The 15,463-nt window shown below is 36.0% G+C and overlaps 1 protein-coding gene and 1 pseudogene across 1 annotated transcript in view; both read left to right on the top strand.

Annotated features, from left to right (window-relative positions):
• The window catches only part of BLTP3B (bridge-like lipid transfer protein family member 3B), a gene marked incomplete at its 5' end in the record, with an annotated part of 76,453 nt that overhangs the window by 45,437 nt on the left and 15,553 nt on the right, over positions 1 to 15,463 (top strand). The window contains 4 exon segments of the mRNA XM_081818987.1: positions 2,635 to 2,774; positions 3,464 to 3,614; positions 7,148 to 7,401; positions 7,743 to 7,851. Of these exon segments, the coding sequence (XP_081675113.1) occupies positions 2,635 to 2,774; positions 3,464 to 3,614; positions 7,148 to 7,401; positions 7,743 to 7,851 (654 nt within the window).
• LOC102733256 (T-complex protein 1 subunit zeta pseudogene) lies at positions 10,420 to 12,394 on the top strand (annotated as a pseudogene).

The following is a 15,463-nucleotide window of genomic DNA, read 5'->3' as shown; positions in this document are numbered from 1 at the left end:
GATTAAAAAAAAAAAGGAATATGATCAAATATGATCAGGCTGGTGCATAGATCAGTGCCACACACTAGATTTTGGGCATATTTTGGTCTGTTAGAAGAAAGTGCCTCCCAAAATTTTAAAGTAAGAAAAACTTATATATGTACAAAAATAAGGGTAAATATGATGAAGGGATGGAATATGAATGTAAAGATTAAAATTATAAAAGATTTTATTTATTTATTTATTTATTTATTTATTTATTTAAAAAGATTTTATTTATTTATTTACTTGAGAGAGAGAGAGAAACAACATGAGAGCAGAGAGGGTCAGAGGGAGAAGCAGGCTCCCTGCTGAGCTGGGAGCCCGATGTGGGACTCGATCCCAGGACTCCGGGATCATGACCTGAGCTGAAGGCAGTCGCTTAACCAACTGAGCCACCCAGGCGCCCCTTATAAAAGATTTTATAAAAGGAATTGATAATAAGTTGTTTGAAAAAAGAAAGAAGAGGAATTAAAAAAAAGGAGAGAATGTCATCAGGCAGGAGACTAGAACAATGCCATATACTAGAGATTCAGGGTATATTTTGGTGTGTTAGAAGAAACTGTATCCCAAAATTTTAAAGAGAGAACAACTTATATATGTTCCAAAAATAAGGTTAACTACTATGAAGGGATAGAATATGACTCTAAAAATGAAAAATAAAAAAGATTTTTAAAAAAGGGATTGATAAGATGTTGGTTGAAAAAGGGAAAAAGAAAAATTCAAAAAAAAATTAGGAAAAGAAAAAGAAAATTAAAAAAAAATTAACTTTGAAAGACTAAAGAATCAGGGGAAAAGAAGTCATGAATTCTATGTGCTATATCCCCTAGTGCTGGAGTTCTGCTATTCTCATTGATTGGTAAACTTGGTGTTGGCTGGCTGTTCTTACTGATCTTCTGGGGGCGGGGCCTATTGCCGTGGTTCCCAAATGTCTTTGCCAGAGGCGGAATTGCCCCACCCTTGCCGGGTCCAGGCTAAGTAATCTGCTCGGGTTTGCTCTTGGGAGCTTTTGTTCCCTGCAAGCTTTCCATACAGCTTTGGAGGACGAGAGTCAGGCACAATACTCTTAAGAATGTTAATTATCATGGCACCTGGCTGACTCAGTCCATAGACCACGTAGACCACATGACTGTGGATCTCAGGGTCGTGAGTTCAAGCCCCACGTTGGGTGTAGAGCTTACTTCAAACAAACAAAAATGTGAATAGTATCACGTTGATCCCCATTTTGATCCTGATAACTTCTCCCTGCTATAAGGTTGTTAAGTTTAAAAACCTTAACATTACTGACAGTGCTCTGTGTGATATGGCCACAACTTAACTGGTTCTGCTGTTTACCCATGTGTTGGCTATACTTCAGGTGTAATATAGAACATTTTACTCCTTCTCTAAATTCACTCTTCACAGTTTCTTCACTGTGACAAATGTTTATCTACCTCAGGGTCTTTGTACCTGTGCCTAGAATGCTTTTTCACTTTAGTTTATATATTGTTTCATCAAGGAAGCCTTCTTAACCTCTGAGAGGCCCCTGTGAAATGGGAATTGTATTTATATGTATCTTCCCTGGCCCTAAACATTGTTTCCTTTCATTCAGTAGATGATTTCTTGAGCACCAACTGTGTTTCCAGGCACTGGGTGGAAGCTGAATATATAATAGTAAATGCAGTTGACCCTTGAACAACATGGGTTTGAACTGCACAGGTCCACTTATATGTGGATTTTTTTTTCTGATAAATTCAGTACAATACTGTAAATGTATTTTTCTTGTGATTTTTTTATGATGTTTTCTTTTCTCTAGCTTTTTTTATTGTATGAATACAGCATATAATACATATAACATGCAAAATATGTTAATTGACTTCAGTCAATAGTAGACTATTAGTAATTAAGTTTTGGGGGAGTCAGAAGTTAATGTGGATTTTTGACTACATGGGAGGTCAGCACCCCTAGCCTTCACATTGTTCAAGGGTTAACTGTATAATAATTTAAAAACTGAGGCTGTGTCATGACTTGGGCTTTTCTAATCCACTTTTTCTAGTAATTCATTTTTACGGTATTTTTTTGACGTATTGGTCTGTGATGGGCACAGAATTTTTTTAAGATTGTCTTTGACCACAGAGTTTGAGAAATAATGAAATACAGCACACTGAGAAATTAAGGCAGGTAGGTTAAGAATGGAGGATATCACATTGGCAGTAGTGGCATTAACTTCATGTAGATATGATAATTAAAAGTTACCGCAGGCTACTGACAGGGGATTTGAAGTGGTTAAACTGGGACTATTCAAAGTAGGATAGCATAGGGAGAGGCAAAAGCTGGCTGACCAGGAACCTGCTACTCCAGCACTGGACCAGCAATGAGGAAACTGTGGTCAGCATTTTAGATTTTTTTTCATACTAAGTTTAGGGCTTTAGTATCTCTAACATTTTATTGTGGACGTTATTTCTTAATATTTGCTAGCTAATTACAATTTAATTTTTCTTTGCTTATTGTCTTTTAAACAAGCCTTTGCTTGAGAAAGAGTGAAGGGATGCCTCATATTGGTTAGATAAATGTAACATTGTTGGATCATGTGTAAAATTGATTATAATTTGTTAGTTTATTTCTTTATTACTTCAGGTATTAAAAAGAACGTGACTACAAATTACCAGAGCCTTGCAGACAGTGCAAATACCAGTGCAAAGCTACAGAATTTTGGTGAAACCTCGCCAGATGCCATCAGTACAAATTCAGAGGGTGTTCAAGAAAATCAAGACCTGGTAATCATTTCAGAGAGATTCTGTGAAGAGAAATGCCAGCCACAAGGCTGTTTTACCTTTCTTTCATATTTAATATGGGCACATTTTATGACATTAATATATATAAGTGAATTGCCATAGTAGTGAGTGATTCACTTTGCTCTTGCTACTCTTGAAATTGCTTCCTTCCCTCCTATTGAATTGTTTTTCTCTGAATTTCACTCTCTAAATCTGTTTTTCTCCCACTGAGGAGGGGAGCTTCTGTCCTTTTCCATCTTTTATTTTTTGACCTTTATCATAGTTCCACTTAAATATATTTTGAAAACAAGTTTGGTGGTTGATGGTAGTCAGTCCTCATGAGGAACTTTCTACAAAAGAAGTATGTTACTGGTTTAAGCCCTTCCCACCCAGTGAAATATTCTTACAGATGACTTAGAAAATATGTTCAGCCTTCAGTGAAAATAATTTCACACAGAAATGTCATATAATTAATCTTTGTGACCTAAAAAAATTCTCTCTTGACTGAATAGGAAGAAAGGAAGCTGAAGTTTGTGACTGTAATGTATAATCATGTTTTGTTGGTCAAAAGTATATTTTTGGTTATAGGTCACAATTGTGTTTTTAGAGGTTATAGTAGTTTCCTGTGTCATTTCTTAAATTTTGTTTTGAATTACTTGGTATGCTAATATTATTTATGCAATCATTATTAGATGTCAGTTGTGGTGTTTAAAATTACTGGTGTTAATGGGGAAATTGACATCCGAGGGGAAGATATGGAAATCTGTCTTCAAGTGGACCAAGTGACACCAGATCAGTTAGGCAATATCAGTCTTCGGCATTACCTTTGTAATCGTCCAATAGGTAAGACTTTAATATGATTTAAACTTGTTTTGTTTTTTATACATATAATTCCTTAGCAGTTCTGTCTTTGGTATAAATAAATTCAAGGAAAATTACATTTGTTTATAATAATATAAGAGATTTCTTTTAGATTACCTTATTTTCATATAGTATTTTGATTGTTAAAGAAATATAATGTGTTGAAGATATATTCTCTAATTTCTTTTTGTTTTATTTGTTAAGTGCCATCTCTTTTGGTCTTCTCATTCTTTGATATAATAGGTTTAAGAAAACTGAGTTCTTTTCTATATGAAAAGAATGATAAAGTAATCCTAGAATGTCCAACTTAGTTCAATGCTGGAATAAATGTCAATTTTTATATTCCATTATCTTGCTTATAAACAAACATTTCCTGAGTCCAGCATGATACTTGGTGTTTGGAAAAATCATGTATCATGTTCTTATGGTCCTTCATTCTAAGATGCACACATTCACTTGGACATAGAGGAATATGAACAGCAAAACATGCAGTGTATGAAGAGGAAACCACATAAAACCATCCCTTTTTCAAAGTTTATATGGAGTTACCACTCATGGTTTTCAGTCATTTGAAGAAATTTATTTTTTAGAATAGTTCTACTAAGCATTTAAAATGACAATGTTCAATTTTTTAAGTCTTTAAAAAGTCACTGAGCTGTAATATTTTTCTTTGCTATACATACAGAATGCTAAATCTGATACATAACATGTTGAAATACATAGTCCTGCATGATATCAAATAAGTATGCTATCACCTCACATCCTGGGAATTTCAGGTAAATGTGCCATTTGTCTTTAAACCAGCATCATAGAAAAAAATTGTCTCCTGGCTTTTTTCTATGTATAGACCTTGCAGTTTACAATGTATCTGTTAAAAAATTTCAAGAATTTTCTATTAGAAGTATAAATCCCAATGGCATGCAAAATAGAGGAAGCTAAATATATAATTGGAAAGGTTTCATAGTGGACAAAAGAAATTTCAAAACCTAGACCCTGTTCTATTCCCAATCCAAACTGCTCTTCAAATTGTACACTCTGAAGATTATTTCCAGTTGCTTAGTTGTTTTTACTTACTTTTAATGGGTCACTTAGTACCATGTCCTATTACTTTGTTTCACGTTGTTCCTTACTGAAGAAATCATTTTGAAATGCTTAGTATGTGTGGGTTGTATAGTCAGTGCTAGTGCCTTATTTTTCTCAACTGTGTCAGTTGGTTGTTTAAAGATAAACAAAAAATAAGAAGGAAGAAAACAAAGGAAAAGAAAGGAGAAAGGGGAAATGGGATAAAAGGAAAGGGAGAAAAAATAGTTTAGCTTGAACATTTCAAACAGTAAGCCATACGAACAAAGATTGATCTATGATTTATATCTGCTGTCACTCTGACATGACCAATTAAAATTGCAAAGTTGTTTTTGCTTTTGTTTGTTTTTGTTTTTCTATAATGTATGGATTTTGGAGTCCTTTAATAGGAAGACCTTTACATAATAGTTTCATGGCCTAAAAGGTAGAAGAAAGGAAAGAGTTTTGACTAATGAAGATTTTGTTTGATCTCTGCTCCAAATAAATACTCTTTGTTTGAAATTATTTCTGGCTCTCAGCTCCTTAGAGTGAGTAGGTATCTCTCTCTCTCTCTCTCTCTTTCTCTTTCTCTCTCTCTGTATAGATATGTAGATAAATAGGTAAAAGGCAAAACAAAATCACATTTACCAAGTTGTTTCTAATTGCTCTTTTTTTTTTTTTTTTTAAGATTTATTTATTTATTTGACAGAGAGAGACACAGCGAGAGAGGGAACACAAGCAGGGGGAGTGGGTGAGGGAGAAGCAGGCTTCCTGCTGAGCAGGGAGCCTGATGTGGGACTCAGTCCCAGGACCCCGGGATCCTGACCTGAGCCGAAGGCAGACGCTTAATGACTGAGCCACCCAGGAGTCCCTCTAATTGCTCTTATTATCAAATAGACACATTAACTCTTGTTTGTCTTGATATAGGAAAGAACACTAACCATTATCAATTTGTGGCTGTTTTACCTTTTATTTAAAAAAAAATCTGAGTTCTTAATTGTTCAAAAATTCTTTAGAATTTTTTTGAACTCTTCTTGTTTCTATCTTATTTATCTTGAATGTTAATCTGTAGTAGTAACATTGATTAAACATCATTCTGTACCTGAAATAAAGTTATAAAAACAACTCTCCATTATAAGTTGTGTATGGAGATCTATCCTTGGTGCATAAATATAAGTATGTTTATTTTCTTACATCCCCTTCCTTCACAAATATGTTTACATTTGACTTTTATAAGACTGAAGTATTCACATCCATGCTGAGGGAAAATAAACACCTCCCCATCATGAATTTAATTAGTAGGGTCTTCTTAAGACAACCGAGACTGATAAATTCGAGACTGATAAATTTGATACTTCAATAACTGAAACAGTTTCACTTTTCCAGAACATTTAGTTTGTTTTTAACTCACTGGGTTCTATGAATTGTGAAACTAATCCTATTTTTCTCTTTGCTGCTAGGAAGTTCATTTTTGGTTCACCTGTGGCACAGAAAAGTAAATAATGTGTTCAGAGTTATTAATCTTACTACCTATCTGTTTCTGTTCTATCCTTTTCCATTGCTTACTTATTTTTTATATAAGTATGCTATGACCGTGTTGCCTCCTATTCTTTTTGGAGCTAGGTATTGTAAAGTAAAATAGTTACCATGAGGGTCATTTCACTTAAGTGGTTGCATTGGGAACTTTTGTTTTTTAAAATCAGATATTGTATGGGTGCTTTATTGAAATTTAAAAATTTGTTTTTGAAATCAGTATTTATCTCTGTAAGCCACCTCAAATTCTTTTTTGGAACAAGGCCAAGGCATGTGTGTGTGTGTGTGTGTGTGTGTGTGTGTATATACATATATATGTGTGTGTATATATATGTGTGTATTATATATAAATGTGTGTGTGTATGTATATATCCTTTGCTATAATACCAGTTTTAAAATTGTCTTCTAATAGAGGCATTTTAATGAGGTCTTGTCTATTTACTTTTCTAATTATTTAAGGACCTAATTTTAATGAGGAAGGTGCAAAACTTCAGGCTTTTGTTACTTCTTGAGAAATGGCTTAAGAATCACTTTAAATGCCATGATTTTTTCTTTATCACAGTTGTCCATTATATTACAGATGTATAGATAGGTATACACTCAGATGGATTGTAAGTATCTTAGGTATGCAACATATCAGATTTATATCATGACGTATGTTTGCATGGTACCAAAGAAATAGAAAGTATAGACAAGTCAACATTATTGTAATGGAAAGTCATCTATAAAAATTGAAGTTAAGGTTGTTTATGGTATATTATAAATGTACTGTAAGTATCCCTTAAAAGTAAATATTAAAACTTTAAGATATTATTTCTTCAACATTGTACAAAGTAACAATAATGTCTTAATGACAAATAATTGAGAGTGACACTTTTGAGTAGTGCTACAAGTTATAATTTTTATGTGTTCTTTTTCTGTAGGTTCAGATCATAAATCTATAATTCATTCCAAATCCACTCCTGAGATTACTCTGAGATTTGAGAGTGGGCCTGGTGCTGTAGTTCACTCTTTGCTTGCAGAAAAAAATGGATTTCTGCAATGCCATATAGAAAACTTTAGCACTGAGTTTTTTACATCTTCTCTTACTAATATTCAACATTTTTTGGAAGATGAAACTGTTGCAACAGTGATGCCAATGAAGATACAAGTTTCTAACACAAAAATTAATTTAAAAGTATGTTAATAAGTATTTTTATATTTTCATGTTGTAAATGTTCACTTTGCTTACCTAGACTTTGATTCATGTCTAAGAATATGTCATCTCTATAATATATACTCTATTAACATTTATTGAAATAAATTTGTGGTCTTTGTGGGGGAATGACGAAGAGATCCTTCTTAGAAATTAGAAAACAAAAATAGGATGGGCAGTTTTTCACTGTATCAACTGAAGCATATAAAGATAAATTTCTAACTCATTAAAAATATTGACTGAAGTAACGTTTGTTAAGGAAATGATTAATTTTATCATTTACTTTAATAACAATATGCTGATGTTGTTTCTCCTTTCTGTAGGATGACAGTCCTCGTAGTAGTACAATATCCCTTGAACCAGCTCCTGTAACTGTTCATATTGACCATCTTGTGGTGGAGAGAAATGATGATGGCTCTTTTCATATCAGAGGTATATATGAAAAACATTGTAATTGAATACCTGCTGAAATTTAAAATTAAATTATTTATATGCTGATTGTTTACTCATACTTCCTGTTTATAAATATATACATATGTGGTAGTAAATGATTGAGGGACACTTTTAGTACTTTGCAATAAAATATCATCTATGTATGGATCTCTTACTTCAGAAATAACTCATCCACAGTTGATTTAATACCTGTTCTACAGATGTGTTTTGAATGAAAGTGACAGAGGCTTTTATGGTCTTACATGGCTCTTGAGCTCACTTGGGTCTCTTACTTGATCTCTTTCTTAACTTTGTTTCCCACTATTCTTTTATATATAGTCAACAAACTTGGTATACTCCTGTAATGGAATTCTTCATGCACTTTTCCATCTCTGTGTTCTTATTTGCCTTGTTATTTCTCATTAGAATTGTATGTTTTCTTTCAAGATTATCTCAAGCTTCTTTTCAATTAACTGTTCTTATAACCTGATGTGACTTCTTATTCTTGGGTACTTATTCTCCATACATTAGTTACTAACAGTATATTGCTGTGTATTTAGTTCTGCTTTAGTATCTTGATTTAAGAATTAGTATCTCCATTCTAACAAGATTTTTAAGGTCTCTAAGGGCTATATCTTACAAGGTGGAGTGGAATAGAGGAAAGAGCTTGACTTGTTATACTTAGATAGTCTAGTCTCACTTTGTTAGTAGCTACTTGAGAGTGAAATATCAGGGACTGATCTATGCATCTATTTCATCTATCAGAACCTCATGAAATGACATGTTAAAAGAAGAATAAATTCATAACAGTACCGCAAAAGAAAAATAAGTACCATCAGTGGGTCAGAAATCCTTAAAAGAGCACAGAGAGCAATCCAAAAAGGCAAAACCAGAAAAGTCTGTAGCCATAAACCCATCTCAGAGAGAACTGTTGCTAAGGTAGGAGCAGTTTGTGGGGAAGTCCTAATCAATGAGTCTACCCTCTGGAGTTTGGGATCAATAGAGCAAACAAAGAAGTCAGACCAACACAGATAAAAATGTCAGCTTCTTTTCTGATAAAAGCTCACATGGAGCAAATAGCTTACTCTAAGAAGATAGGTTTGCTGTATGTCTCTTTCCTCCAAATACTTTAGGTCCCAAAACTGCAGGTCTGACTTGTAGAGAAAGCAGAATAGAATGCATCCTTTTTGCAGGCAAGGCTTATACCAAAGTGAGGAGAGACTGAGTCACATACACAGTTCCTTTTTCTAAGCTCATCAGTCAGGTAAGTCATACCTTCTCCCCTGTGAATAAGTGAGAAGGGGGGCCAAGAGAGTACAGGAGAATTTTCTCCTCAAAAACAGGAGAAATCTTCCAAACAGAATGCTGAAATTAGAATAGATCCCTGAGGCAATAAGGTGAACAATGTAGGCACTTCTTTTTGGGACCCTTTCCTATGCTTCTACCAAATAGCAGACTTTAGGGAGGTTTGCATATAGACTACAACATGGAGGGTAGATTTTACAGCTGCCAGGCCCCAGGAAGGGAATGATTGTGTTATACCTAGTTGACAAACTTGGTATCTCTCACCCCAGCAGCACAACCTCTCCCTCCCCAACCCCATCACTGGCTGTCAACTATGGCACATCGAAACAGCATCCATAGTCAAGAAAATGGGTTAAGCATACGTCCAAGAATTGTCATACATTTGATTGATTGTAAACAGGCAGTAGTCATGATTGTAAGCAAGAAATATACTCTAGCTAATTGAGTAGAAAAGGAGTTTTATAAAGATTATTGGAATGGAATAGAATTAAGAGACCAGAAATAAACTCTTACATTTATGATTAACTGATTTTTGACAATGGTGCCAAGACAATTCAATGTGGGAAAGAATAGCCTTTCCCACAAATGGTGCTGAAACTACATGATATCCACATGAATGAAGCTAGACCTCTTCCTTATATCATCCACAAAAATGTACTCTTTGTGGATCAGAAATCTTAAAAGAGGTAAAACTATATAAAATACTTAAAAAAAACCCATAAGAATAAATCCTAATGACCCTGGGTTAGGAAGCCTTCTCAGATGCCACACCAAAAGCATAAATGACAAAAGAAAAATGTAGATGAGTTCCGCATCCGGCTGCCGGCTTGGCGGGGAACCTGCTTCTCCCTCTGACCGTCTCCCCTCTCATGCTGTTTCTCTCTCTCGCTCTCTAATAAATAAATAAATAAAATCTTTAAAAAAACAAAAAAGAAAAATGTAGATGAATATACTGTCAGGAGCACGAAAAGACAGTCCACAGGATGGAAGAAATATTTATAAGTCATGTATCTGGTAAGGGCCTGGTATCCGGACTGTATAAAGAACTCTTCTAACACAAAACTGAAAAAGATAGGGAGACGGCTTTGGGCACTCCGCATGCCGGGTCTCCTCCTCTTCCTGTGCTGGGTAGCTATGGCAGCCATGAAGACTCTGAACTCCATGGCTGAGGTGGCCGGAGCCCAGGTAGCCCTGGCGGTAAACATCAGCATGGCCCAGGGGTTGCAGGACGTGCTGAGGACCAACTTGGGGCCTAACGGCATCATGAAGATGCTTATTGCTGGTGCTGGAGACATTAAGCTTACTAAGGATGGCAGTGTGCTGCTTCATGAAATGCAAATTCAACACCCAACAGCCTCCTCAGTAGCCAAAGTAGTAACATCCCAGGATGACATAATTGGTGATGGTACCATTTCCATGTCCTAATCATTGGAGAGCATTTCTGAAAGAAGCAGATCTCTACGTTTCTGAAAGTCTTTGTCCCAGAATAACAGGAGAAGAATATGAAGCTGTAAAGAAAAAGGTACTTCAGTTTTTGGAAAAGTCAAAGTAAGCAAAGAAATGGACAGGGATACACTTAAGAGATGTGGCCAGAACATCTCTACATACTAAAGTGCATGCTGAGCTTGTCTTAACAGGCTGTAGTGGACTCCATTTTGGTCTTTAAAAAACAAGATGAACCTATTGGGACCTCTTCATGTTTGAGACCATGGAGGTGAAACATAAATCTGAAACTAATACAAGCTTAATCAAAGGTCTTATTTTGGACCATGGGGCATGGCATCCTGATATGAAAAAAAAGGTAGAAAATGCATACATCCTCATATGCAAAGTGTCATTAGAATATGAAAAAATAAAAGTGAATTCTGGCTTTTTTTTTTTTTTACAAGTGTGCAGAAGAGAGAAACTTGTAAAAGCTGAAAGAAAATTCATTGAAGATAGAGTTAAAAAAATAACAACTGAAAAAGGAAGTCTGCGTGATTCAGATAAAGGATTTGTTGTTACTAATCAAAAGGGAATTGACACCTTTTCCTTAGAAGCTATTGCAAAAGAAAGCATGGTAGCTCTGTGTAGAGCTAAAAGGAGAAATATGGAAAGGCTGAGTCTTGCTTGCAGTGAAGTAGCTCTAAATTCTTTTAATGACCTAAATCCTGTTTGTTTGGGACATGCAGGACTTGTCTATGAGTATACTTTTGAGAAGAGAAATGTAACAATCCTTGCTCTGTCACATTGTTGGTCAAAGGGCCAAATAAGCACACACTCAAACCAAAGATGCAGTAAGAGATGGTTTGAGGGTTGTAAAAATGCTACTGATGATGACTGTGTAGTTCCAGGTACTGGTGCAGTGAAGTAGCAATGGCAGAAGCTTGATTAAATATAAACTCAGTATAAAGGGCAAGGCCCAACTTGGGAGTTCAAGCATTTGCCGATGCACTGCTCATTATTCCCAAGGTTCTTGTTCAGAATTCTGGTTTTGACCTTCAGGAAACACTAGTTAAAGTTCAAGCAGAACATTCAGAATAAAGTCAGCTTGTGGGTGTGTACTTGAACACAGGTGAGCCAGTGGTAGCAGCTGACGTAGGCATATGGGATAACTATTGTGTAAAGAGACAGCTTCTTCACTCCTGCATGGTGACTGCCACCAACATTATCCTGACTGATGAGATCATGCGAGCTGGAATGTCTTCTCTAAAATGTTGAATTGAAGCTTCCCTTGTGTCATCTGAATCATGAAGACCCTACAGAGTGATCCTAAGAAAATACCTGTGGAATTTTGTCCAAGTCTCAAGTGATTTTCTTTTTATCTTCCTTCCTTTTTTCCTTCCTTCCTTCCTTCCTTCCTTCCTTCCTTCCTTCCTTCCTTCCTTCCTTTTATTTAATTATTGGAGAGAGAGCACAAGTAAGGTGAGGGTCAGAGGGAGAAGCAGACTCCCTGCTGAATGGGGAGCCCGATGCAAGGCTTGATGCGAGGCTCGATCCTGGGACTCCAGGATCATGACCTGAGCCAAAGGCAGACGCTTAACCAACTGAGCCACCCAGGTGCCTCTCAAGTGATTTTCAAAAGCATTTTCTTTTCCCATATGAAAAAAAGAGAGAATGCTGACACTCAAATTCTGAAGTTTTGAAATTATAATTAGTATGTTTTATATTGCGCTGCAGTGTACACACATTAAGCAGGCCCTTTTTACCTAATAAACAGGATGTTTTGCTTTAGCTTCAGTGATAAAAAAGTACCACATTAGATAAGTATATGTTATCTACATTGTTATTAAATGTTCCTTGAAAAACAAATGAGCAAATGAACAAAAACTGAAAAAGATAAGTAACCTAATTTTAAAATAGGCAAAGATTTGAACAGATATTTCTCTGATGAATATATAAAAATGGCCGGCCAAAAGCACATGAAAAGATGCTTGACATCATTAGCCATTATAGAAATGTAAATCAAAACCACAATGAGGGGGCGCCTGGGTGGCTCAGTCGTTCAGCGTTTGCCTTCGGCTCGGGTCATGATCCCAGGTCCTGGGATCGAGCCCCGCATCGGGCTCCCTGCTCGGCGGGAGGCCTGCTTCTCCCTCTCCCATTCCCCCTGCTTGTGTTCCCTCTCTAGCTGTCTCTCTCTCTCTGTCAAATAAATAAATAAAATCTTTAAAAAAAAAAAAAACCACAATGAGATAACACTTCAAACCCACTAAGATGACTAATCAAAAAGACAGATGATAACAAGTGGTGGGAGGATGTGCAGAAATTGGAACCCTCCTACATTGCTGGGCTTGTAAAATGGTGTGGGTGCTTGGGAAATAATTTGGCAGTAACTCAGAAAGTTTTAAACCGTTACTTACGACCCAGCAATTCCACTCAAGAGAAGTAAAAACAGAGGTCCACTCAAAAACTTGTACACGAATATTGATGTTGACAAGTACAGTATTCATAATAGCCTAGAAGTGGAAACAACCCAAATATTTTGCTATGAATGGACAAGGAAAATGTGATATATCCATACAATGGATTATTATTCAGCAATAAAAAAAATGAAGTACTAATACATGTTATAATATGGAAGCTTTGAAAACATTTTGCTAAATGAAGGAAGCCAGTCAGGAAAGATCACATATTATATGATTCCATTTACATGAAATGCCCAGAAGCAGCAAATCTGTAAAGACAGAAAGTAGTGGTTGCCTAGGGCTGGTGGGTGGGATGAAAGGAATGGGGAGAGACTGCTAATAGGTACAGTGGATTTTGAGGGTGATGAAAATGTTTGAGTGCCTGGGTGGCTCAATTGGTTAAGCGTCTACCTTTGGCTCAGGTCAGGATCCCAGAGCCTGGGATCGATCCCCCTTGTCGGGATCCCGGCTCAGCGGGGAGTCTGCTTCTCCTTCTACCCCTCCCCCTGCTTCTTCACTCTCTTTTCTGTCTCTCAAATAAATAAATAAATCTTAAAAAAAAAAGTTCTAAAAGTGATCATGGTGATGGTGGTACCATTGGTGAGCATACTAAAAACCTATGGGTCAGGCACTCTAAATGGATAAATGGGACATGTGAATTATTTTTTTTTTTATGTGAAGTATTTTTTAACAAAGCTCTTAAATATATTTTAGAATCATGAGAGATCTGGGGAACCAACCTCATGGTTTACCTTCCAGATCCATGAGTACAGTGTTACCTGGTGTGATGGGAAACACTGCTGCCTGACACTGGACACATGATTTTACATTTTGCACTATTGTCACTATTGTTGAATAAATCCAGCTTTACTGCATCTGCTGCAGCCATCAGTGTTTGCGCTTTTTTATTTAGGAACTTGACCTTGCTTCTACTGTCACTGCTGTCCCCAGAAAGAGAAAGTTCTCTTCCTTTCCTTCTTTAGTATCTGAGGGAAATCTAGGGTGAGTACAATTTGATTGGCAATAGCTGGGTCACATGCATGAAAAGGAATCTGGAAATTTTGGTAGATTTTCAAACATTTATTGAAGGAAGGAGATTTTACTCTCAAAAAAACTCAAAAAGTATGAAATTCTTCAAATACAGAAAAGGATTCTGATGTTGGCTGGGTGAAATAAATGACAAAATGCCTACTTCAAAAATCAGTAAGAGACATAAAACAAATGAGTAATACAGTTGATGCTAAGGAAAAGTGGAGACTTTTACAGATACATGATAGGATTTTGAGTTCATAAAATAAGAACAAGCCTTATGGAAAATAACCAGTTAAAAACCTTTGAGAATTAAGTCTTGTCTTTGAAATAGAAAATAATAGCTTACCTAAAACCCACCAGCTCTATCTTTAAGAGATAACCAGAGTTGGACCTTTTCCCACCATCTGTAACACTAGCACTTTCAAATCTGCTTGAATTATTATAATTAATTCCTAAGTTGTGTGTCTTCTGCCTTTGTTTCCATACACTATTGTTGACCCAGCAACCAGAGTGCCATTTTTAAAATGTAATTTATATCAGATAACTTCTCAGCTAACGACCCTCCACTGGCTTCCTTTCTCAAGCCAATTAAAATTACCGAGATCTTTCCAGGGGCTTAAAAAGTCTGGCATGATCTTGTTCTTTGCTTTTTTCTGTCCTTCCTTCCTGCTATTCTCCCTCTTTGCACCATTCACTCCTGTCACTCTGGCCTCCTGTCAGAGACGTACTCCTATCTCAGGGTGTTTTTACTTCCTACTACTTTTGCCTGGAATTCTCTTCTCTCAGATATCCCCATGCCCCGCTTCATTACTTTCTGCAAATCTCTGGTCACATCTCCCCTTATAGAGATTTTCATGCATCCATCCTTCTCCCATCCTCAACAGCTCCTTTTCTCCCTAACCCTGCTTTATTGTTCTCAGTGAATGCTTAGAATCTTTTGATATACTATATTCTTTCTTATTTATTGAGTAGAATGTAAGTTACATGAAAGCAGGAATTCATTTGGTACATTGCTATCCCTATCTGCTAAAATACTCTCTTACCTAGAAGATCTTCAAAAAATATACTTGTTCAATGACTGGGTGAATAAAGACAGCTTAAAAACAATGGACATAGCTAAAGGTTGAATAGGTTGTCTAGAACAACAATGTCCAGTATAACTTCATGCTCATGGAAATGTTCTGTAATCTATAATGAAGTGGCTATTGAGCACTTGAAATGTGGCCAGTACCACTAAGGAACTAGATTTGAATTTTATTTAATATTTAATTAATTTGAATCTTAATAGCCACATGTTGATAAATGGCTGCTGTTTGGATAGCACAGATATAGAAGACTGAACAAAGTATATTCTAAAAAGGCGGGGAAGGGGGTAAAAACAAATTTAA

The sequence above is a fragment of the Leptonychotes weddellii genome, chromosome 5 (assembly GCF_054177405.1).
Source record: "Leptonychotes weddellii isolate Sample4059 chromosome 5, ASM5417740v2, whole genome shotgun sequence".
Classification (NCBI taxonomy): Eukaryota; Metazoa; Chordata; class Mammalia; order Carnivora; family Phocidae; genus Leptonychotes; species Leptonychotes weddellii.
The sequence above is the reverse complement of the archived record's forward strand: the minus strand, read 5'-3'. Positions and strand labels throughout refer to the sequence as shown.